Genomic DNA, 27,456 nt, shown 5'->3' with positions numbered 1-27,456 from the left:
CGGGACACATTCTTTCAGAATAGGGGCGGCCACTTCTGCTGCAGCCATGGGCCTGGGGGCGGAGGACATAAAACGAATCGGGAGGTGGAGATTGGGGTGTTTCAAAAGATATGTCAGACCCGAGAAACTATAGAGTTAACATGCTGCCTTCTCATCCCACTAGCGGCGGCATGGAGGAGGAGGTCCGTCTGGGTAATAGGACACTCCTTTGTCCTTTGTGTCAAGGGCTGGGGCAAGCTGGACGGCAGAACAGGAGGAGTTGATGGCTGGTGAATTCAGGATACAGTGGCATGGGGTGCCCGGGATGAAATGGGCCCAGTTTCAGGGGCGCGTCAGCAAACTGGTAAGGTAAGCAGCAAAAAACGGACGTCTTGGTCATAGATCTGGGGGGGCAATGATTTGACGAGCCTGCGAAGGGGGGCTTTGATGAGGGAGATGATGTTCTTGTTAAAGGAGCTGGCGGCACAATTGGGAGAGACGAAAATCATCTGGTCAGAAATAATTCCAAGGCAAGAGTGGAGGGGCGCAGAGAGCCACTCAGTGGTGGAAAAATATAGAAGAAAATTGAATTGTGCAATGTCAAAATTCTGCAGGGGCAGAGGTTTTTCACAGATCAGGCACAGCCTGATTAACTTGAAATCCCCGGAATATTATCTTGAGGATGGCGCACATTTGTCTGCGATGGGGATGGATCTCTTTTATTTGAATATCTGCAAAAAACTCCTGGAAATATAACATAAGGAAAGAGGGAGCCACAGTGGACGGTAACCCACCAGTGGCGTGGCGGTGTTTGGGCGACCAAGCACAAGAGACAGAGTCCGGATGAGCCAGGAGAAAGCCGCAAGGGTCTTCGCTCTTCTCAGACCAGCACCTCTTGGGAGCCTAAGCGGCAGGGGCGTCTGGTGGTAACAATAAGGGTTCAGCTTCCCCCAAAGAAACGGGGCTCCCCCGCCCAGGAACACCTGCAAGGGCAGGCAAAGTTTAGACATGAAGGGTTGGGAGAGTTGTGCCTACGGTGGACTTTTTGGAAGGAAAGAGGGAAGCAGGTTGTTGGACAGGGAGCAGTCGCCACATCTTCAGAGACATTTTCACTAATGTGTGCAGTGTGGTTTTTATGATGTGAAAATAAATCTGCACCCTTTTTATGCCAAAAACAAGACAAGGCTCATTCTGCACTTTACTGGGGGAACAGAGGAATGAGCATGTACAGTATTATGGGTCCAAATGGACAGATGCACGGGTTATGCCGCGTTGCACGGAAACCAGCCTTCACGAGCAGCTACTCCGCACAGCAATAGACGAAGTGAGAACAGATTGCCAATAGAAACTGCATTTCACGAAAAGCCTGCAGAGCAAACGGAGCCCAAGTTTCAAAATCCAAGATCAAAATGACCCCTCTTGCCAGCCGCAGAAAGGGACAAGAATCTCTTCCACATTGCCGCATCCCAAGATGTCCAGGGGGCCTCGCGCCAGAAGGTAATGGACGGCGCAGTGGCTGCACATGTCTCTTGGGTAGCATTGGAAGCGAGCTACAAGACATTGCATGTGGACCAAGACTCTGGCAAGGGAGGGAGTTTCAACATAGCTACCCCTGGCACATTTCACAATTTACGAGCTATCCGACCAATTAGAGTCATCATATTTAGTTTGTTAATTCAGCTTACACACCTACGCTATTTTGCCTGCAAAGTAGACTTTTTTTCCCTGGGAATATATAAGACTCGAGGTGTGACTTTTACAAGCACATAAAATCGTCCTAAGGGTTTCTCCATTCCTCCTGGCTGGTTGTTTGCATGGCATCTCGCCCGCCTTCATATGGCAGTGCCAACAGCCCTTTACAAAAAGTGTGCTTAGCAAGTGTAAGAAAAGGGCCAGACCTTACAAGGATAACACTGCCATTAACGGCCTCAGAAACAGCGTGAACAAGTGTCCATTTCGTTTCGGATCTGTGGTGTTATGCTGTTCTTTTTTTTGTCTACCAAAATGTAAGGACTACGGGAGTACAAAATGAAATAAGCATGTTTGGCGTAGATGCAGTCAAAGAGAAAAAAGAGCTGTGCACAAAGCAGCACCTAGAGCCTGGGCTACTTCTCGTGAAAGACGTATTGAAATGGACTTGTGCATTTCTGATAAAGAGCTTGCGCCATACCTCGAGAAAAATTGAATAGCATGTGCCAGGGCAAAATATCAACAAAGAAAGCAGAGCATATGGTACAGTAAAGTAGAAAAACTCCTTTTACCGGAAAGAAATGATACGGCGTTCATTTTAAAACAGTTGATATAATAGGCAGTAGCAAGGTTTTGAAGTCAAAATGCGAATAACATACCATCATACATTTTCCCCACGCATCTGATATTTCTTTATTTGCATTTCTGTTCCTTTAGACAGGATGACATTTCAAACACACATCTCTCCCTCGGTACAAAGCATCAGATGAGGGATCAAGTCCCGGTGTGTGGGTGCCTTTACAATACGCACTATTTAGTGGGTTGTGGATATGCCTGGAGATTTTGGGTTAGATTGAACATGGAACAGAGACGAGAGACCTTAAAGAGGGGACAGGCATACATGTGATGAACTTGCAGGACCTAGAGAAAATACCTATTTTTAAGAACTTTTTAAAAAGGGGGGCAAAAAGCAGATGGCTGCGAACTCTCATAGTGGGAAAAAACCATTGAACAGGATATCACGCCGTGTTCTTTCTGGAGAGGGGCTCCTGCTACCATTCATGAACATTTTTTGCAGGGAACTTGAGGTTGGTCCAACAAGGCTGAAACACGTGTATGGGGTTGCTGTTTGTACTCTTGTTCAGACAGGAATTGCCATACCATATTGGTGCTGGACTGCCCATGTGGGCGGGACAAAGACTGATATGCAAATGGATATTTCACATCTGTGAAAGGTACAGTGAGCAAAAAGCAGATGGATGCGAACTCTCATAGTGGGAAAAAACCATTGAACAGGTTATCATGCTGTGTTCTTTCTGGAGAGGGGCTCCTGCTACCATGTATGACAAATGTTTTAAAGAACTATACACATTGACATTCATGCGTGACAGTAATGTGAGGGTCTTACAGGTGACATTTGGGAAGCGGTGGATATGGGGCTGTCGTTTGCACATTGAATTGTTGAATTGCTTTTTTATCAAGTGTACTGTTTTGTTTTTCATCACAAGTCACAGGATAGTTTTACTGATTCCGAGCTGGGGTAATACAACCTTGGCCATGTTCATCTTTGAGAAAAACCCTTGTTAAAATTGGAGTTCACTGTATTAGGAAAATCTCACTATAAATACAACATAAACTTTACTGACTCTTTAGACGTATTAACATTCCCTGCTTATGTTGACAGCAGTAGCTAAACCTCCTTTCTTCATTAGTAACTTCAACATGATAATAATAATTCTGTAGTGTAAAATATTTTTTATTTAAAGGATAATAAAGTTGGAGAAACATTAACCCCTTCTTTTCATGTTTAACACTCACTAAGAACACAAACAGCAAAAGTAAAAGACTGCAAAATAGAAGAATGTCCAGTCAATATTCGATAAACATAAAAATATGTTAATGAATAACTATCTAGACAAAAGCCCAACTCTGTGGAGAGAACACAGAAAATGCAGACCATATATGTGGTAGCACTCTGAGTACTGAATCAGAGGTGAATAGGCAAATAAATGGCAACAATACCACTTGAAAAGGAAATGTCATTTGGAAAAGGTTCAAAATGGTGTCTTATCAATCCTCATGGTCCGAAAGGGGGACCAGGCGGGTCTGGGCCTCTCTGAAAAATGATAACCTGTTTGTGGGTGGTTTTGATGATGGTGTTTTGATGATGGTGCTGTACAATTTTGCCAACTACCTTCTTCCAGTGCTATTGGGTGATTTGTATCCCCAAGCGGAACTTCAACATTAGCCTCATCACGAGTTGGGCAGTAGCCCTTAAATGCGGCAGTAACGCTATTATGCCCAATCACAAGTCTGGAAGCATTTACCCCCAGCTGTAAACTGGGGGTAAATGCACCAACTTAATGCCCATTTTCGATGTGCAATTAGCACAGCGATATTAGCGTGCACTCATTGTGGCAAAAATGCCCCATTGGGTCCAAATGACCAAATGGGGAATGGGAAATATCCATTACCGCCCAACTCTTGATCCGGCGCTAATAGCGCCAGACCGGGTGGCGTTAACGCTATTAGCCTGGGCACTTTCAGGGATTACATCTCCTCGGAGCTGGACCTCAACATTATTATGGATTTCTTTCAGTTTTACTTCTAGTATTGAACTTCCTGAGATAAATGTGGACATTCTGGGTCTTTGCAGTGTGGGCACTTTGCACACAGACACCAGAAGTGAGCATTTAACTCCCTGAGCTATCTTACCAGCCCTGAATCCTGGCATGTCCTAGGCAATCCTGGAATGTCCTAGGCGCGCATGGAAGCATCAAGTAAAGGAAGCAAAGACCCACAGTCCTGATTTTTATTTTTATTTATTCCTATTACAGTGCTTAGAACTAGAAGAAATCAGCCATGAAGCACTATAAAGTTGTATTGCTATTCTCTTATGAACGCTGAAAAGAGGAGCACTACAGCAAATATACACACACCACCAGATCTATTTGTTGAAATGGGAGAAAAGGTTGCCATGAAAACTTCTTGGTATCCAAAGGACCAACTTGACTATGTCGCCACTATTATGCAACAAAAACACTGGACTGATTATTAGTATCATGCTCTGTTTATGGAAAAGGTTTTAAAGAAGGACCAGAGACCGGTGGAAGGTTGATGTGGCATGCCATTCTGATGTTTCATTCAATTCTCTCCACTCAGAAAAAATAAATAAATAACAAAAGCAGCTTTGTTTTCTAAAATAGGAGAGTCAAATCTCTCTTGCATCAGTGGCATTACGATAACTCATCTTCGGGCGTTGAGTATTAGGGTTTTGTCCTGTGCCATTGTGCTGAAAATTAACTAAAGTAAAAAAATATATATCCAAGAGGTAAAGCTGGTTACGGTGAGCAATCTTTATGTGACTTGAATCAGCCTTAAGCTTTGTGCTCCTAAAACCAGCCTTTCCTCTCGAAAGTCCTTTCCTTGCACCCAACAATTTATGTTTGTCAAATTAATTGAATGCATTTAAGGGTCTTGGAGGTTATATCTTTTTTATCTTGTAGTCAAGGTTCGGCTGCCAGGCAGTGGCGGAGAATTACAGCAGTAGGCATTTCAACGTGTCTGCTCCATTAGTATCCGATGAAAAAATAAATCCTGAGGAATGGCCTGTGAACCATTCCATCTGTCGAAAACATGTTTTAGAAAAGAGGACCAATAGAGGATAGCGTCGATGTGATTGATGAGTGCATTTGGTATATACTGGAAGCTATGCAATAACAATGTCCTTAGTGTTATTGTGACCTACACCCTTAACATGGCAGGAGTATGTGTAGACTGCGCTTTCACTGAGCTATGTTGGCCCTGTGGACTGTTAACAAACATTTGTTAGCCAACTCAATAGTGGTAATTTTACCAATCTCAGATAGATGAAGGACGGGATTCAAACCTGTGACCATGAGGTCAATCACAGGTCCTAAGCTTGAGGCCCGGCTGAAGAACAGAGCAATCTCATGAATACTCACCCAAAACATCCCCATGTCATATCAAACAACAAGTTGTGAAGGTTGGTCATAATGGACACCCACAATTAGTTGCTTTCAGAGATATATGTGGTATGGAAAAGGGAACTCAAATTAAACTAATAGGCCCTAAAATATGTATATGTACATACTATTGAGCAGTGGTAAAACATGGAATGCCCTGATTCCTTCAGCACATAACCAGTGGAACAGTTGTCGAACGTAATCGTTCAAAATCTGCAAAGCAGCCATAAATATAGCCCTTGAAACTAAATTGACACAATTTTCAAGGAAAATCGAGAAGAATCAGACGAAGGGAACCAGGCACATAGACAAGGGACACAACATGAACATTTCCCCAAAACTGTGTCAGATGCAAGTGAAGGAATGCATCATGAAATGGTTCAGCCAATACACAGAAGGCATCGTGATGAGAACATTGTAGACATTCATGTTCTGATGCCCTTTGGAACCCTTCTGCTAATTTCCTTCTGCTCATTTCCTTCACTGAAGGCAGTGTGACAAGGTCCAGGATTGGAAGCTGTGAGGGGGAGCAGGGACCCTACCTAACCTGGGACAGGAAGCATACCAGGGCAAAAACCAGAGGCAGCCCTGTCCCAAAGCCCCCTCACATGCCTTCATTAAAAATAGCAGTACTACCTTGTGTCAGACAATACACCCTAGTACCTTTTCTGTCCAGAGTTCGCTTTTGTATCCGAGGACCTCAAGTACACTAAGTCCTGATGACAAAGCCTGAACGAAGTGAGCTCAGAGAGGCCATGCACAACACGAGCTGCACAACGATACAAGGAAACAATTCCAAGTGCAGCACATGACAGAAGCAGCAGACAGATCCACATGGGATAAGGTGTTGGGGCTAAAAAGGGGTTTTGAAGTCTTACACTTGTGTAACCGAGTCACTTAGGAAAGAATAGTCAAAGATTGGCCCCTAGAGACAGGTGAGCATTGGAACCAGTAATGGAAGGGGGTGATAGAACTAGCAGGAGAACAATATACAAGGAAAATGAATGGGTGTGAGAGTGTGGGTTCTATGGGTTAATTGAGAAAGATTGGAGGTGTATCAAGAGACCGGGCAGAGAAAAGACAGCGGAGAAGAGTGCCGAGGAGTTAATGGCAGGGCTGGTGAGAGAGAGCGGTAGCCTTTGTGAGTTGGATGCTGTGAATATGCAAGATGCTGTGTTAGATTGATTGTAGTGAGAAAGGTGAGGGGAAGTAGATTTTGGGTCGAGAGAGAAGTGGGGGTGAGGAAAGGAGAGGCGAGGAGTGAGGAGGAAAATGGAGAGAGGTGTGAGGAGAGAGTAGTGCAAAGAGTAGAGGAGAGTGGTGAGGAGAGAGGCGACGAGATACGTGAGGAAAAGGAGAATAAAAAGGAGAGTGGGGAGAGGGTGTAAACATTGAAGGGAAAGAAGGAGAAAGAAGAGAGTAGTGGGAAGACAACTTGAGGGAATGAGAAAGGACGAGAGAAGGGTATAGTGAGAGTAGAATACAAGCATGCCGGTCAATTGGCACAGTGAGTAGAGCGCTCACTTTGACCCCGGCAGGACCGAACTCAGCCTTTCATCCTTCCGAGATCTATAAATGAGCACCACACATGGTGGGTAATAATAAGCAGCGCTCAGATACCTGAGGGTTCGTAGCACTACATAAATGTGAAATCATTAAGGGGGCAGTAAGATAATAGAAAGGAGAAACATGGATTGACTAAAGGGGAGGTAACATACCAGAGTGTGTAACATTGGCACAATAAAAAAAGCACATTGCTCCTGTTAAGAAATCAAGAGGGGTGGTAGTTTGTGGCTCCTTAGAGCTCCAGAGGGATACCGATAGTTATGGCGTTGGTCTTCAGGCCCTCGCATATAACTAGCATTAGATAGTAGGTTTCACTGATGGCTAGTTAAAAAACCTTGTTTTTAGCGACACCTGGGTTAGGGTGGAGGGATCTCTTGGAGGTTGAGAGATGGAAACGCATTAGTGAACCCTGCCCTCAATCTAACCAAAATAAAAGCTAATCATGTCTCTCTGTGTGGAATAAGGACCCTTAGCCCATCCTCCATAGCCTGGGAGTTTGTACTGCCATCTGTGACACAGCACAAGTAAGTATCACTCATATCCCAATTTGTCTTGGGTAGAAATGCTTTCTTAATCGTTTGACTTTTTTAGGTCTGTCATTGTAAATTGTGTATTAGTGTCTGGTGTCTGCTGACGTTCATATACTTATGGCATCTGATCTGCACATTATTTGTGCTATAGCACCGCCTCCATGAAATATGCATATCCCTTTAATGAATGTGTGTTCCTGGACATCAGATGCACTTTCTTCAGATGACGTTTTATTTTATTTTTTGATTCAGGACCTATCTTAACCCTTCTGAGATTCCAGTAAGAGCAGGCATGTTGCTGTAAACCTGCATTGCCATGGTGGACTGATCACCTGTACCATTAAAAGAGCTAAGCAAGACAACATATCACATCTTCCAGATGACTCACTTGTGTCCACACAAAATCTTATGACCACCCTTTCACATAACCCCATGTGCCATTCAAGATTGGACTGAATTGTCTCCCCTCTTGCCCAAGGACCTCTTATACATGCTTGCTTCCTTAAAACGGACCTCTTACACCAACAACATCCTCCCGGACCACCATCCTCAAAACCTTACCGCTCATGCCCTTACTGCCCTTCTTAGGATAGTCAGTGCCTCCCTCAATGAAGGTGCATTCCATATGTCCTAGAAATAAAGCTTAAAAGGCCCACTCCTCAACAAACTCCACGATATACCCAGGAATCCTGGCAAACGACCAGCCAATCACAATCCTCCCATTTATTGGCAATGTTTTCAAGAAGGTAGTTGCTTACCTACAATTTACAAAAAATCGACCAACTTGGTCTGCTCCGCGATTACAAATCTGGGTTCCTCTCCAAATGTAGCACTGAAACGTCTACCATCCAGGTAGTTGATGATGTTTTCCAGATAATCAACTAAGTGGAACTAAAAAAGTGATGAGTGGAAGGTTTTGAATAAAACGTGAACCACAGGCACTTCTTTGGACAACCTTTCAGACCACTGTTCTTAGCCCTTCTCAGCCATTGCAAAAGGTATCCATCCATATGCAAATCAGTCAGGTACTTCCCAGCCCACTTATAAAACTTCCACTTTACATATAGTCCTCTTTCCCATCCCCACCTCTAACCTGATATGAAACACCCCTTTCCCACCTCCAAATATAATGTTGAACATTTTTCTAATTGGCTTCCCTGGTTATAACCCGGGAATCACTTGCTTTAATTTCTGAAAGACCTCACTGTTGCAATGCACTATGGGAGAAATATTAACTTTATTTGGACATGGGGAACGTCAACTTTTTTCAAAACGACTGCACTGTTTTACCCCAAACCAAACAAAGGCCAGTCTACAACAGTTAGCACACAAGTCTTTTCTTATTTGGTGCAAATCTGTTAATTGGTTTTGCCACTATGAGTGCTTAATGGAAGCCCCTTTTTCTCTATGGGAAAAAGAAGAATTTTAGGCTAAAGACAGCTACGTTAGATTTCTTAATAAAATTTTAACCAGTTAACACATTTTCTCAAATATTTCTAGTTTGGTGGGGACCGCGTCAAGCATTGTTTCTGGTAAATGTTAACCAAACCCATCAAGCGGGTCAAACATTATAAGCTATAGAATGTTGGGAAAAGCCAATGCAAACTTGTTTTACCCTAACTATAAGGCATGAATGCCACCCTATAACACACATATATAATCCATGATCTTAAAAAAGTAAGAACTCAGAAACAAATAAAGTCTAATTTATCGTTCAAGGAGAAACAGTTCCTGCAGGAATTAATTATAAAAATGTGAAAGATAATATCATCAAAGCCTCAGGCAAGGGGACCATTGTGGTCATAAAGAACAGATATGTCTACATTAAAGAAACCCACAGACAATGTATGGATATTAGTTGCTATGAAGAATTATCGACTAACCCAACAGAGCAGATCAACACTAAAGTAATGTGTCTTTTGGACAAGTAGTTGCATCAAGATATCCTGAATGAAGACGACTGCAATTTTCTCCTGAATAAATTCCCCACAACACTGACCATTTATTTCCTGCCGAAGGTGCATAAAAATCTCACATGTCCCTCCGGTCTGCCCATTGTCACCTTAAATGGAGCAGCTCTAGAGAACATGTCCAAATACATAGATCAAACTCTTCTATCGTTGGTGTTGACTTTACCTTTCTATTTGTGAGATACAAAGGATTTCATCAGTAAAATCGATGGAATCATATGGGAGAAGAATGACATGTTTGCTACACTAGATGTAGTGTCGCTTTACACTTCAATTGAACATAGTGATGGCAAGAAAGCATACAAACACTATTTGGACAGTAGATCACTGAATTATCTAGCCCATTGCCAAATGATTATGCAAATGATTGATTTATGCTTAACAAACAATGTTTTTCTTTTCAACAACAAATTCTATAATCAGTTAAGAGGTACCGCCATGGGGACGAGTTTTGCTCCAGCTTACGCTAATTTAACAATGGGCTGGTGGGAAGAAACAGTAGTGTGGACAGAAACCAATAGGTGATATACTAATCAGGTGGTGCTGTGGCTGAGATTCATTGATGATTTGTTTGTTTTATGGAATGGAGATGATAAAGACTGGCTTAACTTTGCAAAAATCTTGAATGAAAATGAGTTGAAATTGAAATTTACTGAAACTCACAGCCAGAAGTCCATTATCTTTTTAGACTTAGTAGTCTAATTAGACCAAAATGAAATCATCACTGAGCGTTACTGCAAGCCAACTAGTTCGACTATGCCATTGCTTGCAAGCAGTAACCATCAGACTTCACTTAAATGGAGTATCCCTTATGGGGAGTTTGTGAGAATCTGACGCAATTGCTCAAGTCTAGAATATTTTTATAAAGAGTGTAAATGTAACGCAAGGAATTTTGCAAAACAACGATATCCAAAAGTCATACTAGAAAGAGCGTACCAAAGAGCACAGAATTTGAGTTTACAAATCGAATACCAGAAGAAACAGAAAAAGACAATGGGATTCGACTCATCCTCACATATGGTGCACATTCGAGCATTGTACGTAAGATACTTCAGCGACATTGGCACATAATACCGGCAGATGAGATTTTGTCACCTTATCTCGAGGAAAGAGCAAAAGTTACCTTTAGGAAGTCTTGCTCCATTAAGGATTTACTTGTCAGTAGTTATATGCCCCCGATAAGCAAACCATTGAACTCTGCTGTCTGGTTGACTGGGAATACCAATGGTTTCTATAAATGCACATAGTGCAAGGCATGTCAATATGCCATGAACAAAACTAGTTATTTACATCTGATTCTAGGCCATAAGGTTGAATTAAAGACAAAAAATGACATGCAACACAGAATTTATGGTATATTCTCTCATGTGCTCTTGTGATCTTTGGTACATTGGGAGCACCATTGGTAAGTTAAAACTTAGAGTGTTACAGCACATGAGAGCCATAAAAAACATTGATGCATCATGTCCAATGGCAGTATACTTAAGAGAAATCCATGAAGGGAAAATTGAAAGTTTGAGATTTTTTGGTTTACATAATGTGAAGGAAAATCCTTGTGGGGGCAATTGAGAACTTGAACTTCGACAAATGAAACCAGGTTTATCCTAGATCTTGAGACCAAAAAAAGCTAAGGGACATAACCTCGATGAGGAATTGTACATGTTTTTGGGAGTTTGAATATACACGGTTTAGGTGTTATTCTACTAGTATATGTCATCATCTTGATGAAATATTGTTAGCATATACAGGCTATTCAAAAGATTGCCCTTATTTGTAGGATATGAACTTAAATTGATCAGCTGCTAGATGACTTCCTTGTAATGTGTGTTTCACTTTAGTATTTTAGCACTTTAGTCTTTTAACATCTTGAGATATTTTGTGTTTCACTTTAGCACTTCAGTGTTTTAGCATTTAAAGATATTTTTTTCTATGCTGTTTTAACAATTGTCTGATATAATTGGGGATATACTGTCTTGCTGTGGTTTTTTAGATCTATACACAGTTGTCTCATTCCAAAGTGTATAGCATTGAAACCTGATTAGACATGAATAAAATACACCATGGAACTAGGACTTAACGATGGTGTGTTCTAGGGATTAAGTTCGTATTATACATGTTAATGGTCTGTACCCATTTTTAAATGCATTTAACACTTTATTATTGCAATAATTACGGTGGCAGCTATAATATCTATGCATTTAGTACTTTGTGAATACAATTTATGTATTTCATAATGACAGCACCACACACTTTAAACTGTGGAACTAATTATTGTGGCTGCTAAAAACATCTCTGCACTAAGCACTTCAGAACAAAGTCATTTTGAAGAATGCTGACTTTTAGGATTTATATAGAACTTAGTAGATGCATTTGTCCAAGTTTCAATTTGGTATGGTATTGAACTACATGGTTTTTTGCAAACATAATCATAAGTGAACAGATATATGCAATCCATTACAAAATTGCCACCATGGTTTCTATACTCTACATTGTATACACGATCTATGTGGTAAACTAGTGAAATAGAAGAGAGACCACTGTGGGAAATAGACCATAGAGATCAAGTGTTTGTATATGTATGTATATGTATGGTGGTGTGAATTTTTTGTATGTGAACAAGCAGCGAGGACGCTGCAAAACACGTCGTACCATGGTTCCCTTGCCTTTATTTTTAATGGTTAAGAAATAATTAAACTGGGCACTATGAGGATTTAATCTGGGTCTGGAAGTTTTTTGTACCAGGCGTAGCCTATATTTTGGATGGCTGATCGGGTGGAGTGCAGACCCTGTAGGGTTGCTAGTTTTAGTTTCCCTTCTATAAAATATATATATAAATTCAGTGAAAAAACCTTGTTAAAGGGACATTATGGTTAAGTTGCACTACTAAAAACCTATGAAATTCAGTTAAGAAAACATATGTTAAAAGGACATTATTGTTACAAGTAAAACTGAAAAAAAACAGAAATTAGGCAGTTATAGTAAGCTAAGCAACCACCGTGCACTGCTAAGACTAACACCCAGGACATCAATGATTTGTATTTATATTTGTTTATTTATAAAGCGCCTTACGCCAAAGCGCTGTACATGGAACAACAATACATAAAACATGAACAATATAACAGTGAAGCAATTACAATGTGAATCGATCAAGCAGTAAAACAGTGTGAAGAGCAATTAACTGAGTGGGATATGGAGGACGGGGAGAGGGGCAGGGTAGGGGGGAGTGGAAGAAGAGGGAAGGAGGAGGAAGGGGGAGGGTGGAGGAGGGAAGGTAGGAGAAGGGAGGGGGCGAAAGTTGGGGATAAGAGTGGGAAAGGGGGGAGGTGGAAGGGGGAGGGATTTCAAGGCGGGGAATGGAGAATAAGAGATTTAAGGGAAGTGCAGAATGAGGTGAAGGTGGGGGAAGAACGGATATCAAGAGGAAGGGAGTTCCAATGTAGGGGTGCTAAGAGTTGGAAGGAGCGAAAACGGGAGGAGGCACAGGGGGGTGGGGGTGAAGTGAGGAGGAAATGGTCAGCGGAACGAAGGGAACGGGAGGGGGAGTAGAAGGAGAGAAGGGAGGAGAGATAAGGGGGGGCAAGACCATGAAGAGATTTGAAGACAAGGCATAGGAATTGGAATTTAAGTTGGGAGTGAAAGGGAAGCCAGCCAAGGTAGGAGAGAGAGGTAGAGATGGAGTCACGGGGGGTGAGGACACAAAGGGTGCGAACAGCAGAGTGGTAGATGGATTTAAGAGGGGCAAGGTGAGAAGTAGGCAGTCCAAAGAGTAAGGAAGAGCAGTAGAAAAGGCGGGAGAAGATAAGGGAGGAGATTAAGAGTTTAGTGGCTTGGAAAGTGAGAGAGGGATGGATTTTGCAAATGTTGACGAGGTGGAAGCGACAGGTGCGAGAAGTGAGGGAGATGTGCTGGGAGAAGGAGAGGGAGGAGTCGAAGAGGACACCTAAGTTACAAGCTTGAAGAGAGATCGGAAGGTTGGAGGGAGGGAATTGAATGAAAGGAGGAGGAGAGGGTGGGGGAAGAGAGATAGAGGGAAAGAATAGCACTTCTGTCTTGTCTGTATTGAGAGAGAGAAAGCGGGAAGACATCCAGTTCTTAATGGCAGTAAGGCAGGAAGAGAGTTGTAGGTGGAGGTCAGTAGAGAAGGAGGAGAAAGAGAGGAAGAGTTGAGTGTCATCGGCATAGAAGTGGTGGGAGATGCCAAACGAGAAGATAACAGGAGCAATGAGGGAGGTGTAGAGAGAGAAGAGGAAAGGGCCTAGTACAGAGCCTTGGGGTACGCCATATTCAAGAGGATAGTTGGGAGATGACCGGCCACCCCAGGAGACTGTAAAGGAGCGGGAAGAGAGGTAGGAGGATAACCAGTTCAGAACAGAGCCTTGATGACATCACTGATTACATAACATATGACATTCATTTTGATGAAAAGTCTCTACAAGAGGTTGTGTTAATAATGTTGGTAACAAGATGTCAGGGGTGATCGAGAAAGTTATCATGAACATATTGATGTATTACTACTTAAAGTACAAATTTGGTAAAAAGTCATATCTAATTTGGTAAAAATGAACTACTTAAATACTTAATGTATTACTACTTAATGCCCAAATGTGTGAACATTCTTCTAGCGGTTTGGGCTGTAGTCACAAGCAAACATGTTTTTCCATTACGTCTATGATGATTTTCCCACATTTTTCTCCCCCTGGATGAAACCACACCAAACTTTGCAAAATCATTCTGAGGGGGCCATATACTTTTTTGCAAAGTTTGGTAAGGATACGTCTGGGGGGGCAAAGTTGTAAACTGCCCAAAAATGCTCTTTCTATGAGTTGAGCAACTTAACCCTAACTACAACGCCGCTACCACAGGCCCTGTAATATATAACCATATATATATATATATATATATATATATATATATATATGAACATAGTTAAGGATCAGTATCAATTGCCATAGGAAACTAGAACATTACATTGCATGACAGATTTGGCTGATATTTTACTTTGCAAACAAACATTTATCATGGGCTTCCCAAGACCAGAAACTTTGGGAAAGATTAGTCCTAAAATGAAAAGGTTATTAAGAATGCAAAAAGTTTTGTTTTTGGACTACTCTCATTCATTTTCCCACAGAGAAAAAGTCAGAATTTCTACACAGTTCCCAGCAAAAACCGCTGGACGGAATGGGATCAGGTATAAAACAACTTGCACATGAAGGGTTGACTCGATTTCTGGGAAGGGTATGGGGTTATTCCGTCCAGTATTTGTTCACATTTTTGATGTAGAAGGGGGTGCCTCCTTCTCCCAAAATTATACCTATAAATGTGTCCAAGAATGTATCAGAGAGCTGACAGGCTTTTCAGAAAGCAACCATTGTTTCCCCAAATGTTATTGCTAATAACTTTTGACTAGCTGGATGGAGTTGGATGAAGATTTAAAAAAAAAAAAACAGCAGTTCCTCAGGGGTCCCTCAAACTCCACATTCTGGGAAGAATATGTTATACAAGTAAAAAGTAATTAAGAAAAGAAAATAGCAGCATTTCACAGTTTTCAGCCGATTCATTTTCCTATAGAGAAAACGTGCAGTCTTTCAACAGCCATAGCTTGAAAACCACTGGACAGTGTTAGACCAAATAAGAAACAAGATAAGAAAAGGTTCCCCTGACCAGTTTGCACTCTAATCACTTCTGCTAGTACACAGTGATTTGAGATTTAAGACAACTAGCAACTGGTGAATCAATAGATAACAACGCGTTCTTAGTTCCTTATTTATTGGATGAGATTTTGAATTCATCCAACAGCCAACACAAGTTTTTATCTAACACGCTCATCTTCAGGTGCTGCAAAATTCATACATTAGGGCACATTTTGTAAACACCGAAAGTCAGCAATGCTATTCATGTAACACAGGTTTAACATAAAAACGGTTAAACCCAACCAATTAGAATTCACATTAGAAACACCAAAAAAGAAGGGCAACAAGGGAAAAAATAAAAGGGGGAGAAAGGGAAGAACAAACACACAATTAGAAACTGCACGTATTGGAGTTTTCGATCCTCACATCTTAACTGTTCTCAGATTCAATCTACAGACATGTAGTGCACATCTTATCCAGTTTGTATGTGACTTTGGGATAAGTCACACTTTTGTCCAGACCAGTGCCACCCATCACATAATTGAGCTTTGATTTAAAAAAGAAATTGTTGAGGCAGATCAGCTTGAACCTTGGAAAGCCCAGCTCTGTTCTCCAGATAAGAAACAACTTGGGCACAAAGCATTGACTTAGAAATCTAGACTGGTTTGTGGTAAATCCACCCAGTAGTTTTTAAAATATTTGACAGAGAAGGAGTGTCCCCTGCTCCGTAAAACCTTTATCTCATCCTTAGTGCTTTTTAAAGCAGAGAGCTGATAGAGGCTAATAACATTTGACTTTCTGTAACCGAAACAATGTGAGCACAAAGCATTGATTTAATTTGCTTGACAGGTGTTGGGTAAATCCATCCAGTAGTTTTTAAAATATTTGACAGAGATGTGGGGGTGCCTCCTGTTCCTTAAAATGTTTATTGGCCTTGCTGCTTTGCAGCAGAGAGGCTGAGAGGCTTTTCAGAAAGGAAATCCGCCTTTTTCTTTTTTTCCAGAAGAAGCTGCAAATGAAATAACTCAAAACACTATTTGGAGGAGGAAAAGGGATGCCATCAAACTTTGGAATGAACTCCCCATGACCTTACAGAATCTCAAAACTCTTCTGTTCATGTAGTCACTCCTATTGGTATCGTAAGGTTGCAGAAGTTGACGCGGGACAACATGTAGGCATGCTGGTTGGCACAAACTTTTTTTGAATGAAAATAATGTGGAAAAACCCTACCAGTCCCTATAATTGAGAGGGGTTTTCCTGGCTTAACCAAAACTAAGGATAGCGTCAGAATATCCGTCAAAAACACATAGCTCATTGCCCTAGGTCTCAAACCTATTTCCATCCGTTAAGCTTCGTAAGAAATCTGTACAGTGTGTGACACCCCAACTACAACAGTATTACTCCCTCCATCAGGATGTTTTAGGCAGTTCATAAATGATGGGGAAATATCCTTTTCCCCTAGCCGTCACTAGGCTTTTCTGGATTGCTCCACATAGATGGGGAGGAGGTCTCTCTCTTCCCCAGACCTTCTCAGGTAATTTGCTTAATGTTCAAAAATAGGATTGGTAATGTGTCTCCCTTCCCCAAGCCTTTCTCAGGCTCTCTTTCAATTTGTACTTTTGTTTGTAGTTTATTTATTTGTAAAGCGCACAAAGCCCTGAGGCATCTGGCTGTGTTCCTTACAGATACATATGTTACGTAGTTACATACAGATTAGTGAAATACAGCAAGTACAGTGAAAGTGCAGAAAGAAGTACAGGCAAATACACAAGCAGACAGAAAAATGTCTAACTCTCTTGTGCTAAGAGCCACATGCTTACATTTCTCCTGAATACATGGCAGGTAAATTCTGTTCTTAAAGTTATAGATAGAGTGTTCCACATTATAGCTGCTAGCACAGGAAAGCTGCTGCCTCCAGCCTTCTGTAGTCTGAACCTAGGAAGCTTGAGGCAATGTGCCTGTGCAGATCTGGTAGGACGATCTAAGATTTTGCGTGTGACATTTTTGGTCAAGTATTTAGGCACTTATGTGTAAGTGACATGGTTTTGAATGCAATCCTTTGATTGACAGATAGCCAGTTCAGGTTGCGTCTAGATTCGGAGATGTGTTGCGATCTCAAAAAGTTCAACGTTGATTTAATGGTGTTTTGTAGTACTTGCATCTTTTTATGTTCTGTTGGTTAGTTCCCAAGTAGAGTGCATTGCAGTAGTCATGTTTTGATAGGACTAATGCTCTGGCTAAAAATATGCAATTAGCAGTGGTTAGGAATGGTCTACAAGCAGTAATTAATTTGCAGGTGGAAGCCGTAGATAAGGCTGTCGCATTGATTTGTCTTGCCAGGTTTAGTGAGGATTCAATGTAGATGCCCAATGTTTTGACACCCTTAGAAACCTTATTGATGTTACTGTCAATGTTGAAGGAGGTAACCTGTCCATCTAATTTATTGAGTTTTGTTGGGAATCCTAGGCGGAGTAACTCTGTTTTATCATTGTTTAAACAGGGTCCATGCTTAGCCATCCAGGCTTGTAGGATAAGGTAAATATCATTGAGATCTTTAGCATCAGTTGCAAAGTCTCCGGTGATAGGGATGAGTATTTGGGTGTCATCAGCATAATTTGTGTAGTTGACACACAAATAGTCAAGGTCACCGAACAGAGGCTTTATGAACACATTATATAGAGTTGGAGACACGCAGGATCCTTGGGGGACTCTGCAGGTGACTGGTGCTGGCTCGGCAGAGGCTGTCGGTGCAAAGACCCTTATTGACCTGTTGTTAGGGAATGACTGGATCCAAGCATTGGTTTTGTCAGAGAAATGTGCTGCTGAGTTAGATGATTACACAGGATTTTGTTATTTACTAAGTCGAATGCAGCCGACAAGTTTAATGAAAGGAGCAGGGCAAGTTTACCTTTGTCTTTTAGGTCTTCAATTTGTGTCTTGAAGTCAATCAGAGCTGTTTTCGTACCATGTCTGGGACCAAGAAGGTTATTTATGTCTAGATGGTGTTGAATCTGCAGGTATGGTGCCCGGTCCAGAAGTTTCAGTAGAAAAGGTACCGTAGTGATTGGTCTGTAATTAGTGGGGATGCTTGGGTCTAGAATTGGCTTTTTAGTAAGGGAAGCACCCAAGCATCTTTTAATTTGTTAGGGACTATGCTTGTTTCAAATAAAGTGTTGATTAGGGAGGTGATGAATGGAGCCAGTTCCTTGGCTCCCTCTTTGATGATAGGAGCAGGGCAGATGTCTCCCTGACAATTTGAAGGCTTTATTCTGGTGATTATGTCCTCAACCTCTTAAACAGAGAGAGGAGAGAAGTTAAATAGTTTGTGGGTATTCAGTTATGGAGCTGGTGGGGTTGGTTGAGATGTGACAGAGGAGAGACTACATTTTTACGTTATTTTATCCAATAATACTTTCTGGATATTGGTGCACCAGGTGATATCTTTAGTACAGGTATCTGGCGGTGAGGCAGGGGATTCTCACTCTCTAAGTATATTAAAAAGTTCTCTGGATTTGGCTTGAATTATATTGTCGTCGCAGTAAGTGTCTTTTTTGGAGTCGAGAATAGCCTCTTTGTAGTTGAGGGATGCTATTAGAAGTTTGTCTTTATTGAGGGCTGATGGGTGACTCTTCCAGATAGCTTCTGCATTTCTTTTGAGTCTGCATAATCATCTAAGGTGCAGAGTGATCCAGGAGTTTAGATGTGCGCAGGGTTTGGCTTGCGCAATTTTAATGGTGCTATTGTATTAATGGCAGTAATTAAGGTGTGGTTGTATAAGTCAACTAAGACTGTGGTGTCCGTGTGTGTAGTAGCGGTGTTGATGTTCGGCTGTAACAGTGGTAGTAGTTTCTCAACTGTCATGTTGCGATTGTTCCTAGTACATATGGGTGGAGAGAGATTCAGATGATTGAGCTGATTGCCTTCCTTTATGGTGAATGAGATAAGGTGATGGTCCGACCAGGCACAAGGTGTGTTGGAAAGGATATTTATGTTGCAATTGAGGTTGGCCAACCAATCTAATCTAATGTCCTACCTTTGTTATGTGTGGGTTCAGTGATGTGATGTAGAACGTCCAATTCAATAGCATCAATATCGTCTAACTGTCTACCAAAGAATATATCCTGCATCCACTTTTCTTTTCATAACTTGTGCCAAATTATCTCTTTCTCTTCCCATGTTCTTCTCTTGATTTATGACAAAGGATATCTTTCTCTTCGCCTGCTCTTCTCTTTTTGTTATGTGTGCCCCAGACCCCCTTCTCAGTTCTGTAATGTCTCTTACTTAAGCCCCGTTCACTAGCCTGCCAGGCATTATCTCGTATGTACAACTCTCTGAGTTTCTAACTATTTGGTTCTCACAACCCACTCTCAGCATTGTAATGTCTCTTGCTTATGCCCAGTTACACTATTTTTCCAGGCCTCTATGTGGGTCTCTTTGGGGTGTTCTTTCACCCAATGTGTCCTCGATTGGTCTCTCTGTTTGGTACCCATGGGACAACAAAGATGGTTCTGCACTTGCTCCCAATAACAGCCTCTGGGGTCTCCCAGAGCCTTTGTGGACCCTGTCTGTGTATCTTTCAACTTGGTCCACAAGGGTTCTGGTCCTCCGCAACACACGTAAGCTTCTCCGTCTTACCCTGGGCTCTCGCAGTCTTCTCTCATCTTTCGGCAGCTCCGCCACGCTGGTTTCTCCCTGCACCTTGGGTCTCGCCTGGACCACTTGGATGTCAGCCTCCTGCCAGGTTCACCAGCTGACAGGTCTTTTTTTTACACTTTATTTAGATTTTAAGAAATATGACAAAAACAATTACCTTTGAGTCCATGTAAATGAAGTCTTAAAAAATATACAAACTATAGCCCCAATAGGATATACAATCAATTATATCCATTGCAAATAAGTTACCCCAGCACCACCAAATACAATACACTCTGTGTCTATTAATATAACTGAACAAACAGCATAAACGCAACACAAAAAGATAGTGCAGAAACGCAATCAAACATACCATGAACATAAACCATACGTGGTGGCGTGTCGGTCAGCACCATACGTGGTGGCGTGTCAAACAGGTCACAGGCCTTGGGCCTATTTGCCATCGGATAGTTCAGCATCTTCTGTCTCTCTGTCATCAGAACCTCTAAGTTCTTATATCTCCTGAGCTCTCTTTTGTTTAACCCATACTTTTGAACAAGGTCTGCAAATGGCTTCATTTTATCATCCTGCAATACATCTCCAATCTTCATAATACCCCTATTAACTCAGCTTTGCCATATTAACATTTTATAATCTATATGTAAACCAGGGTTGTGTCAGATAGATGCTCCATAGTGCATATAAAGAACCTGATTACAGGCTTTGATCCATGATTCAAGCAGAGTTTTGGTGGCACCAATAGTCGGCAAACTAGCTGGAAATCTAGGCATTTTACCAATTGAGTACAATCTTTCCAGGTAACATGGTGAAAACATCTCCCCTATATTACCATCCACAATGGTTCAGGATCATTAATATCCATAAAATAATTGTGAGACTATTTCAACAAGAAGCCTTTCCATTAGTTTTCTAATATTGGATAACCAAATCCACCATCTCGTACATTCTTAACCATGATACGCTTTGGAATTTTTGGTCTTTTCCCAACACCCCAGAGGAATCTCTGAAAAACGTTGTCAATACACTTAAGCATGTACTTGGGGTAGTTCAGTGGAAGAGATTGAATAACATATAATGCTTTGGGAAGAAGCAACATCTTGATAACATTTACTTTTGCCCAGACACTTAAGGTTACTCGTTCCCATTTTCAGACATCCTGTTGAAGTATATCTATTAACTTATTAGTATTAAACTCAGGTAAGTCTTGACTCGTCTCTGCCTTCCTCTTCCAGGCATTTGGGTCTGCAGCGTGTCTTATCTTTGCGGCTTTGCTTCCCAGCGCAGTGCTCCGCTGGGGCAGGACTGACATTGAGGAGAGTCCTTCATACGCTTTTATGGCAGATTGACTCTCTGACTTCAGATAGCTAGTATGTTTGTATCGGTTCTCCGTAGGACAGTACTTTTGGAGTCATCCATACTCATCTCACGAGATTACAGTGGCAATGGCGGAAAGACGCGCCCAGAAAAAAACTTGAAGCGATGATTGATAGGGGATAATGGGAGATGGTTAAGGAGGGAAAAATGAAATGAGTGGAGTGAGGGGACCTGAACAAAAGAAGGGGACCACATGTTGAGGGCCTGTGAGAATGTGTAGGACATGTTAATTCTCTGAAATGTTTCCCCTTATAGCAGGAATCGGCAAAACGCTTCTCCGCTGCAGGAATTTCATTATTGGAAATTGTTACTGTGAAATTATTGCAGGAATAAGGAGTTAAGAAAAAAAAAGGTTTAACATCTGCAGTGTCTGCATCTACTGGGCAGGGACAATGGGTGTTTGGTAACAAATTAATGGTTTTACATGGTCAGTGGCCATGGCTAGTAGGCCCAAAAGAAAGATAAAGTTGCAACACGCACAAAGGCCATGGCCGAAGGCCATAGCTAGTGAGACCTCAAGAAACGATGCAACATGTTCGGCCATGGCCACTGCTCATGGCTGAAGGCCATGGCTAGTGTGTCAAAAAGAAAACTATTGGACAACATGTACAGTGGCCACGGCCAAAGGCCGTGGCTAGTGGGCCCTGAGGAAACTAAAGTATAGCAAAAGCCTTGAAATTCATTGAAAATCATTTGTTAAGAGACAGTTAAAGTAATCAGATCTAAAGCAACAAAACCCTAACAATCATCACTCGCTTTTCAAGCAAGTCCACCTCGACGAAGAAGATGCATCACACAAACCAAACAGTGATAGGGGGTAATGGGCAGGAGATGGCCAGGGAGGAAAAAAGCAATTGAGGGACGTGGGGGGACCATGGAAAGAGGAGGGGGACACTTGGTGAGTGCCTGTGAGGACAGGGAAGAGCATTAGATTTTCGAGCATTATCGGGGGAAATACCAGGGAAATTCCACAGGCATAGGTAGTTCAATTCAGTTGTATGTGTAGTATGTTGCCATTATCGGGGGTTATTGGGGGAATCCCATGGGAATGGGGATAAAGTGAAAAAACGTTATTTTACACCAGCATGAATTATATCTTTAAGGCAGGGGGTAATGGATCTCTATGGCCAGTGTGCCCCAAAGAAACCTATTAATACAACATACACAGAGACCATGGTCAAAGGCTGAGAGCATTGATCATGGCTGATGGGCCCCAATAAAACCTATTGGTACAACTTGTTAAGTGGCCATGGCAAAAGTGCATGTACTGTGTAAGTATGACATATGTACATATGTTAGGTTAAAAAACAGAGTTGTCATATTTCAAAATGTAATTAATCAAACCAGTGATATCAGTGGCATGCATGATGTACCTAGTGATGTCATCAGTGATGTCATGTATTATGTAATTATTGATTTCACCAGTGATGTCAACATTGTGGTCATACGCTGCACAACAGGGGGACATAGTTAAGGTGAACTTGCTCGAAATGCGATTGCTGCATTTCTGGAGTTTTGTTGTGTTAAATCTGATCACCTTAACTCTCTTAACCAAGGTTTTATTTCACGATGAATACGCACAATGCCAAATTGCCTTGGAAAATGTAATTTTACAATACCAATGATACCAAAGCTACTTCTGCCAGTGTCTCAGGCTCTTTTAACGAGACCCAGTTATATCAACCACCACCCTGTTGTTTTCACCAACTTCTTCTCAGCACTAATATGGGTGCCCTGCTCTCCTATCACCCCACCACCAAAGCCCAGCATGATCCAACTTCTCTTTAAGAACCACCACTGCTGCCCTTTGCCCAGATTTCCCAACCTCCTCACCCAGGTGCCTATTACCAGTACGAGAAGTACAACCTACATGTTCCCACTGCAGCCACCCCCTCCCAACTTCATTTCAATAGCCCTTCAAGCACCACCATCCATGCCCATGTTGTTTTCCTTGCTGCTTACCCTCATAACAGAGTCATATCTGGCCAGAGATCTCTTTTGGCTTTCATCACTCATATCTCTCTCTCTGTCTCTCTCTCTCTCTCTCTCTCTCTCTCTGTCTCTCTCTCTCTCTCTCTCTTTCTCACACACACACAGTAAACACCCACATATAGGCATCCATGCTCTGCATGCCTCCTTTGTACTATTATGCCTGGCACCACACACCTACCCATTTACTAAGACTGCACATACACTGAGCCGCTGCCGCCATGCAACATGTGGGTGACACCTCGTATATGTTCTCTATCCACGTCCACGCAACTGCTTGTAGCTGCCGCCTTATTAAGAAAGGCCAGGCTTCCTGCTGTGCTCACTGTATTTGACCATGTAAACTGTATGTATGCCTTGCAATATGTGCTTGCACTATTTAGTCTGCTCACTTAACCATGTAATATATGTCTTGCACTTTGTAATCATGTATGAAGCAATATTTTTGTCTACCTCAAATGCACTTATGTAACCAAGTACGCCTTCCTAACAGCACCACGATGCCCTGGGGCAGTGGGCGCTTTACAAATTCAAATAACTAAAATAAATAAATATTCTGCAAGACTATACAAAGTGATGCAAGTAATTCTGCCTCAAGTGATCTCTGCTAATCAGGCTTCACTTTCATATCTGCTGTATGCTCAAAGGTTTGGCGCACACATGTTCTCTTCAATGAATCCTGTTTACTGAAATGCCAGCAACTGCCTCATCCCTCAGAGGTCAATACATTATCACCACACACCGTAGAAAATAATAAGCAGGGCTGAAATGTCTGAGGGTACATAACGCTATATAAATGCACATTATTATTATTATTTTCACTGACGAATAATCTGCTAAAGCTAGGTTAAACTCCAGCAGCACTGGGGTGTCACTTTCAAAAATGCTTTCGCCAGTTTGTTCACAAAAATGTGTGAACATGATTTTGGTGGCTGAATATGCCACAAGAGGCTTTGCCTTCTACACATTTGGGGGAGCATGTATGACTACTTTAGGAAGGTTTCCTCCAAAGTATAGAACCACAAGTATTCTAGAGTTTGCAATGGCCTGTTTTGGACCAGAAAATGGAAATCCTTTTAAATGTAAACAAGCAGTTTTCAATTGTATTTAACTGTACCTTTGAAAGGGGCCCCTAGGGGTCCCTCGTGCTACGGAAACAAGGCAATGACCATACACGAAAAGATGCGCCAGACACGAGGTTCAAATTCCCAATGCTAGGGTTTATTGCAAGCAAAAGATAGTATCATTTGGCCAATTCTGATCTCACGCCCCGCGACGTGAGTTTCCTAGACCTCGAGGGACGCAAGAGAGCGAATTACGTACATCAGTTACATATATACAAAATGCATATCATACAATCAGCAAAGTCATGTTCAACACCCCTCTGTATTAAGTTCCTTTGAACTCGGGATGACGATGGACATATCCGACGAGTATGACGATTATAATGCTTTCGATGTCTATTCTAGTAACAATGTGCAATTTAGAAAGTGCGGAGGCATCTTTTAGAACATAGTGGTTCTGTTCTTGGAAGCAATCTGTACACGGGGGAAGAGCCACATTCCAAGCTTTGCTATCTATGAGGTACTATTCGTGTCCTGGGAGCCGACACGTTCTAAAGGGTTTTGCGAAGGGGGGCCGTAAGAGAAGCATAATTCAAGCCTTTAACTGTATTATTCTAACATATTCTACCATCGTACGAAACTGGCTGGCAGCTGTGAAGTGATTAAATGCCCTGCAGCTTCCTCCCAAGGCTACAGAGAGGGAGCATGGGCATTCCTCTCTGTACTACTCATGAGGAGTTTCAGCAAACTCTTCAGTCCCGCGACCTTGTCCTTTCATATTCAGACAACAATGTTAACAGTTGAGCAGAGTAAGCAGAATCCGCAGGAATTGCAAGCTGCAAAGTAGTTTTTATACAGAAAGCAATGAGCAATGGTTAACAAGCAAAATGGCGATTCTTACTACATTTAAAATGGCCGCTCGTCGGTCAAGCATAGCAGTTCATAGTTCTCCAATTCGGTGCATAAGACGGTTGGCCCACGGCCATCAAGTTACGTCTATCATTCAAATGAAGGGTATTCATTTTTCCAGATTGACACCTTCCCTAGTCCTGGTGGCAGTTTGATTGAAAATGAATTTAAAGCAAAATCTCATTTGATGTGGTGGCTGATGGAGACATTCCGTTGTACATTACACGTGTGGGTTATTGCTGTATTTAGTAGTTTGTTTTCATTAGGAGATTCCTATTTTTTTTATAGAACCTTGATTGGACATTCTTTCATTTTGTTTCACAGTACTATTGATTTTTGAGTATCCTTAAGAGGTGAAGGAGGTACAATGTTCATGTGCCAGTTTCATCTTTAAGATTGAGAACCCTCTTGGTTTAGTCATCCCTGTATTCCTGCAAAGCAGTAGTCATGTCTTCACACTCTTTCTCCACCTCTCACTCACTATCTCCTTTCTATGTTTTGCGGGATGCTGCCTAGTTGGACCCAAGCCTACGTGGTACCATAACTAAGTCTTAACATCAGAAGAGGAAGGCATAATCTCCTGCAAGGAAGGCAACTTCCATGGAGAGATGCATGCTTGAGGAACTATTTATTCCTGGCCACCAGTGGATCTCAGAATTCCAACCCATCACAACTTGCAATGCTTTTATACACATAAAATGGCTGTATTCCTGAAGGGAATTCTAATTTTAGTTACGTTTTAATAATCTGCATGTCAATCTGATTTTATTTCCTATACCATCTTTCTATCATTGTGTTGGACTAAATGAGTTCAGCATCAGAAAGCATTTGTGGTAATCTCTTCTATAGGTTTCGAAATACATAAAAAGCACAATGGATAAATTGTTTAATCAACATTGGGATGAATATCAATTTGAGACAGGAGAGACTTCACATGCTTGAACTACAGGGGGAGGAAGGATAGCTCAGGCGCAACCTGTTGGTCTTGGAAGCAAGACAATGCAGCACAGCACCTGTTCAAATCCCGATCCTGCGCTTAGAAACCACTGACTGGTATTAAGCGCGTTATAAATGAACAATAAAATTAAAAAAATAAAAAGCCAATGTTCTAACAAATCTGCCACACTGCACCCTTTACGTTAAACATAGGAATGTGTTTTTTAATCTTCAATCATATTTCTATTTCAAATGTGTGCCATTGTTTTAAGTTTGCATTGCTGATAATTCTGCATGTATCATTTAATGATTTATTTTCCAACAGATATTTCCCTTTTACCTGATGTCTGTTCTTAATAATTGTGGACAAGCTCCACCCTGCTAACAGCTGTGATATAAGGGAGAAAAGTCTAAGTTCTAACACCGGTTGAACCACATCTAGTATAGCATCATCCTTTAGAGGCTCTCTGGGCAATCTGTGGAAGGGAACCGACACAGCTTTGTTATCTTATTAACTATAAGCTTGAGGGTGTAGATGAATTATTGTAGGCCAACTTTGGAAAACACATGCAAGGTGAGACAAGGAAGAATATACTAAGAGCAAGAAGAGAAAGAGGGGGAATATGGAGGAGAAGAGCTGTAGCTAATGCTCTCTGGGAGCGTGCACAGCTGAATTGCTCCACACCTGGGGTCCTACAAACTTTGGCTCTCCTGATGTCTCGGACTACAACTCCCATCATCAGCACATGTCAGTATAGTAAACGTTGAGGGATCATGGGAGCCATATCAAAAGCAACTAGAGGGCTGCAAGATGCACACTGTGGTTCTACACACAAACACAAACACACACAAGGAAACAGTTCAAATACCAGATAATCAGGCCAGTTACTGATAGTGTTGCTCTTTTGAATACTCATTTTAGAAAAGAGGGCACTGCTGACAAAACCTATGTTTTTTTTTCTCTCTTGCAGTTATTCAGTTCGGATTTGTCACGTTATTTGTCGCCTCTTTTCCTCTCGCCCCCGTGTTTGCACTCCTCAACAATATCATCGAGGTGCGGCTTGATGCAAAAAAGTTTGTGGCCGAACTGAGGAGGCCGGATGCCGTCAGAGCGAAAGACATAGGTACGTAGAGAGCCAGACATCGCCCCATCCGCAAAGCTCTCCTTTTGCTGTATCTAT

At 41.8% G+C, this 27,456-nt stretch overlaps 1 protein-coding gene across 3 annotated transcripts in view; it reads left to right on the top strand.

Moving 5' to 3' along the window:
- ANO2 (anoctamin 2) overlaps positions 1-27,456 on the top strand; it is a 2,341,832-nt gene that overhangs the window by 2,242,319 nt on the left and 72,057 nt on the right. For all 3 annotated transcript variants that reach the window (XR_011281759.1, XM_069628333.1, XM_069628334.1), the window contains one exon: positions 27,247-27,399. Coding sequence is in view for 2 of the 3 variants with exons in the window: in XM_069628333.1 (XP_069484434.1) it covers positions 27,247-27,399 (153 nt within the window). In the remaining variant the exon portion in view is untranslated. The remainder of the gene's footprint in view (positions 1-27,246; positions 27,400-27,456) is intronic.

This window comes from Ambystoma mexicanum, chromosome 12, assembly GCF_040938575.1.
Source record: "Ambystoma mexicanum isolate Mex_15411 chromosome 12, UKY_AmexF1_1, whole genome shotgun sequence".
Lineage (NCBI taxonomy): Eukaryota > Metazoa > Chordata > Amphibia > Caudata > Ambystomatidae > Ambystoma > Ambystoma mexicanum.
This window is presented reverse-complemented; position numbering and strand designations above follow the sequence as displayed.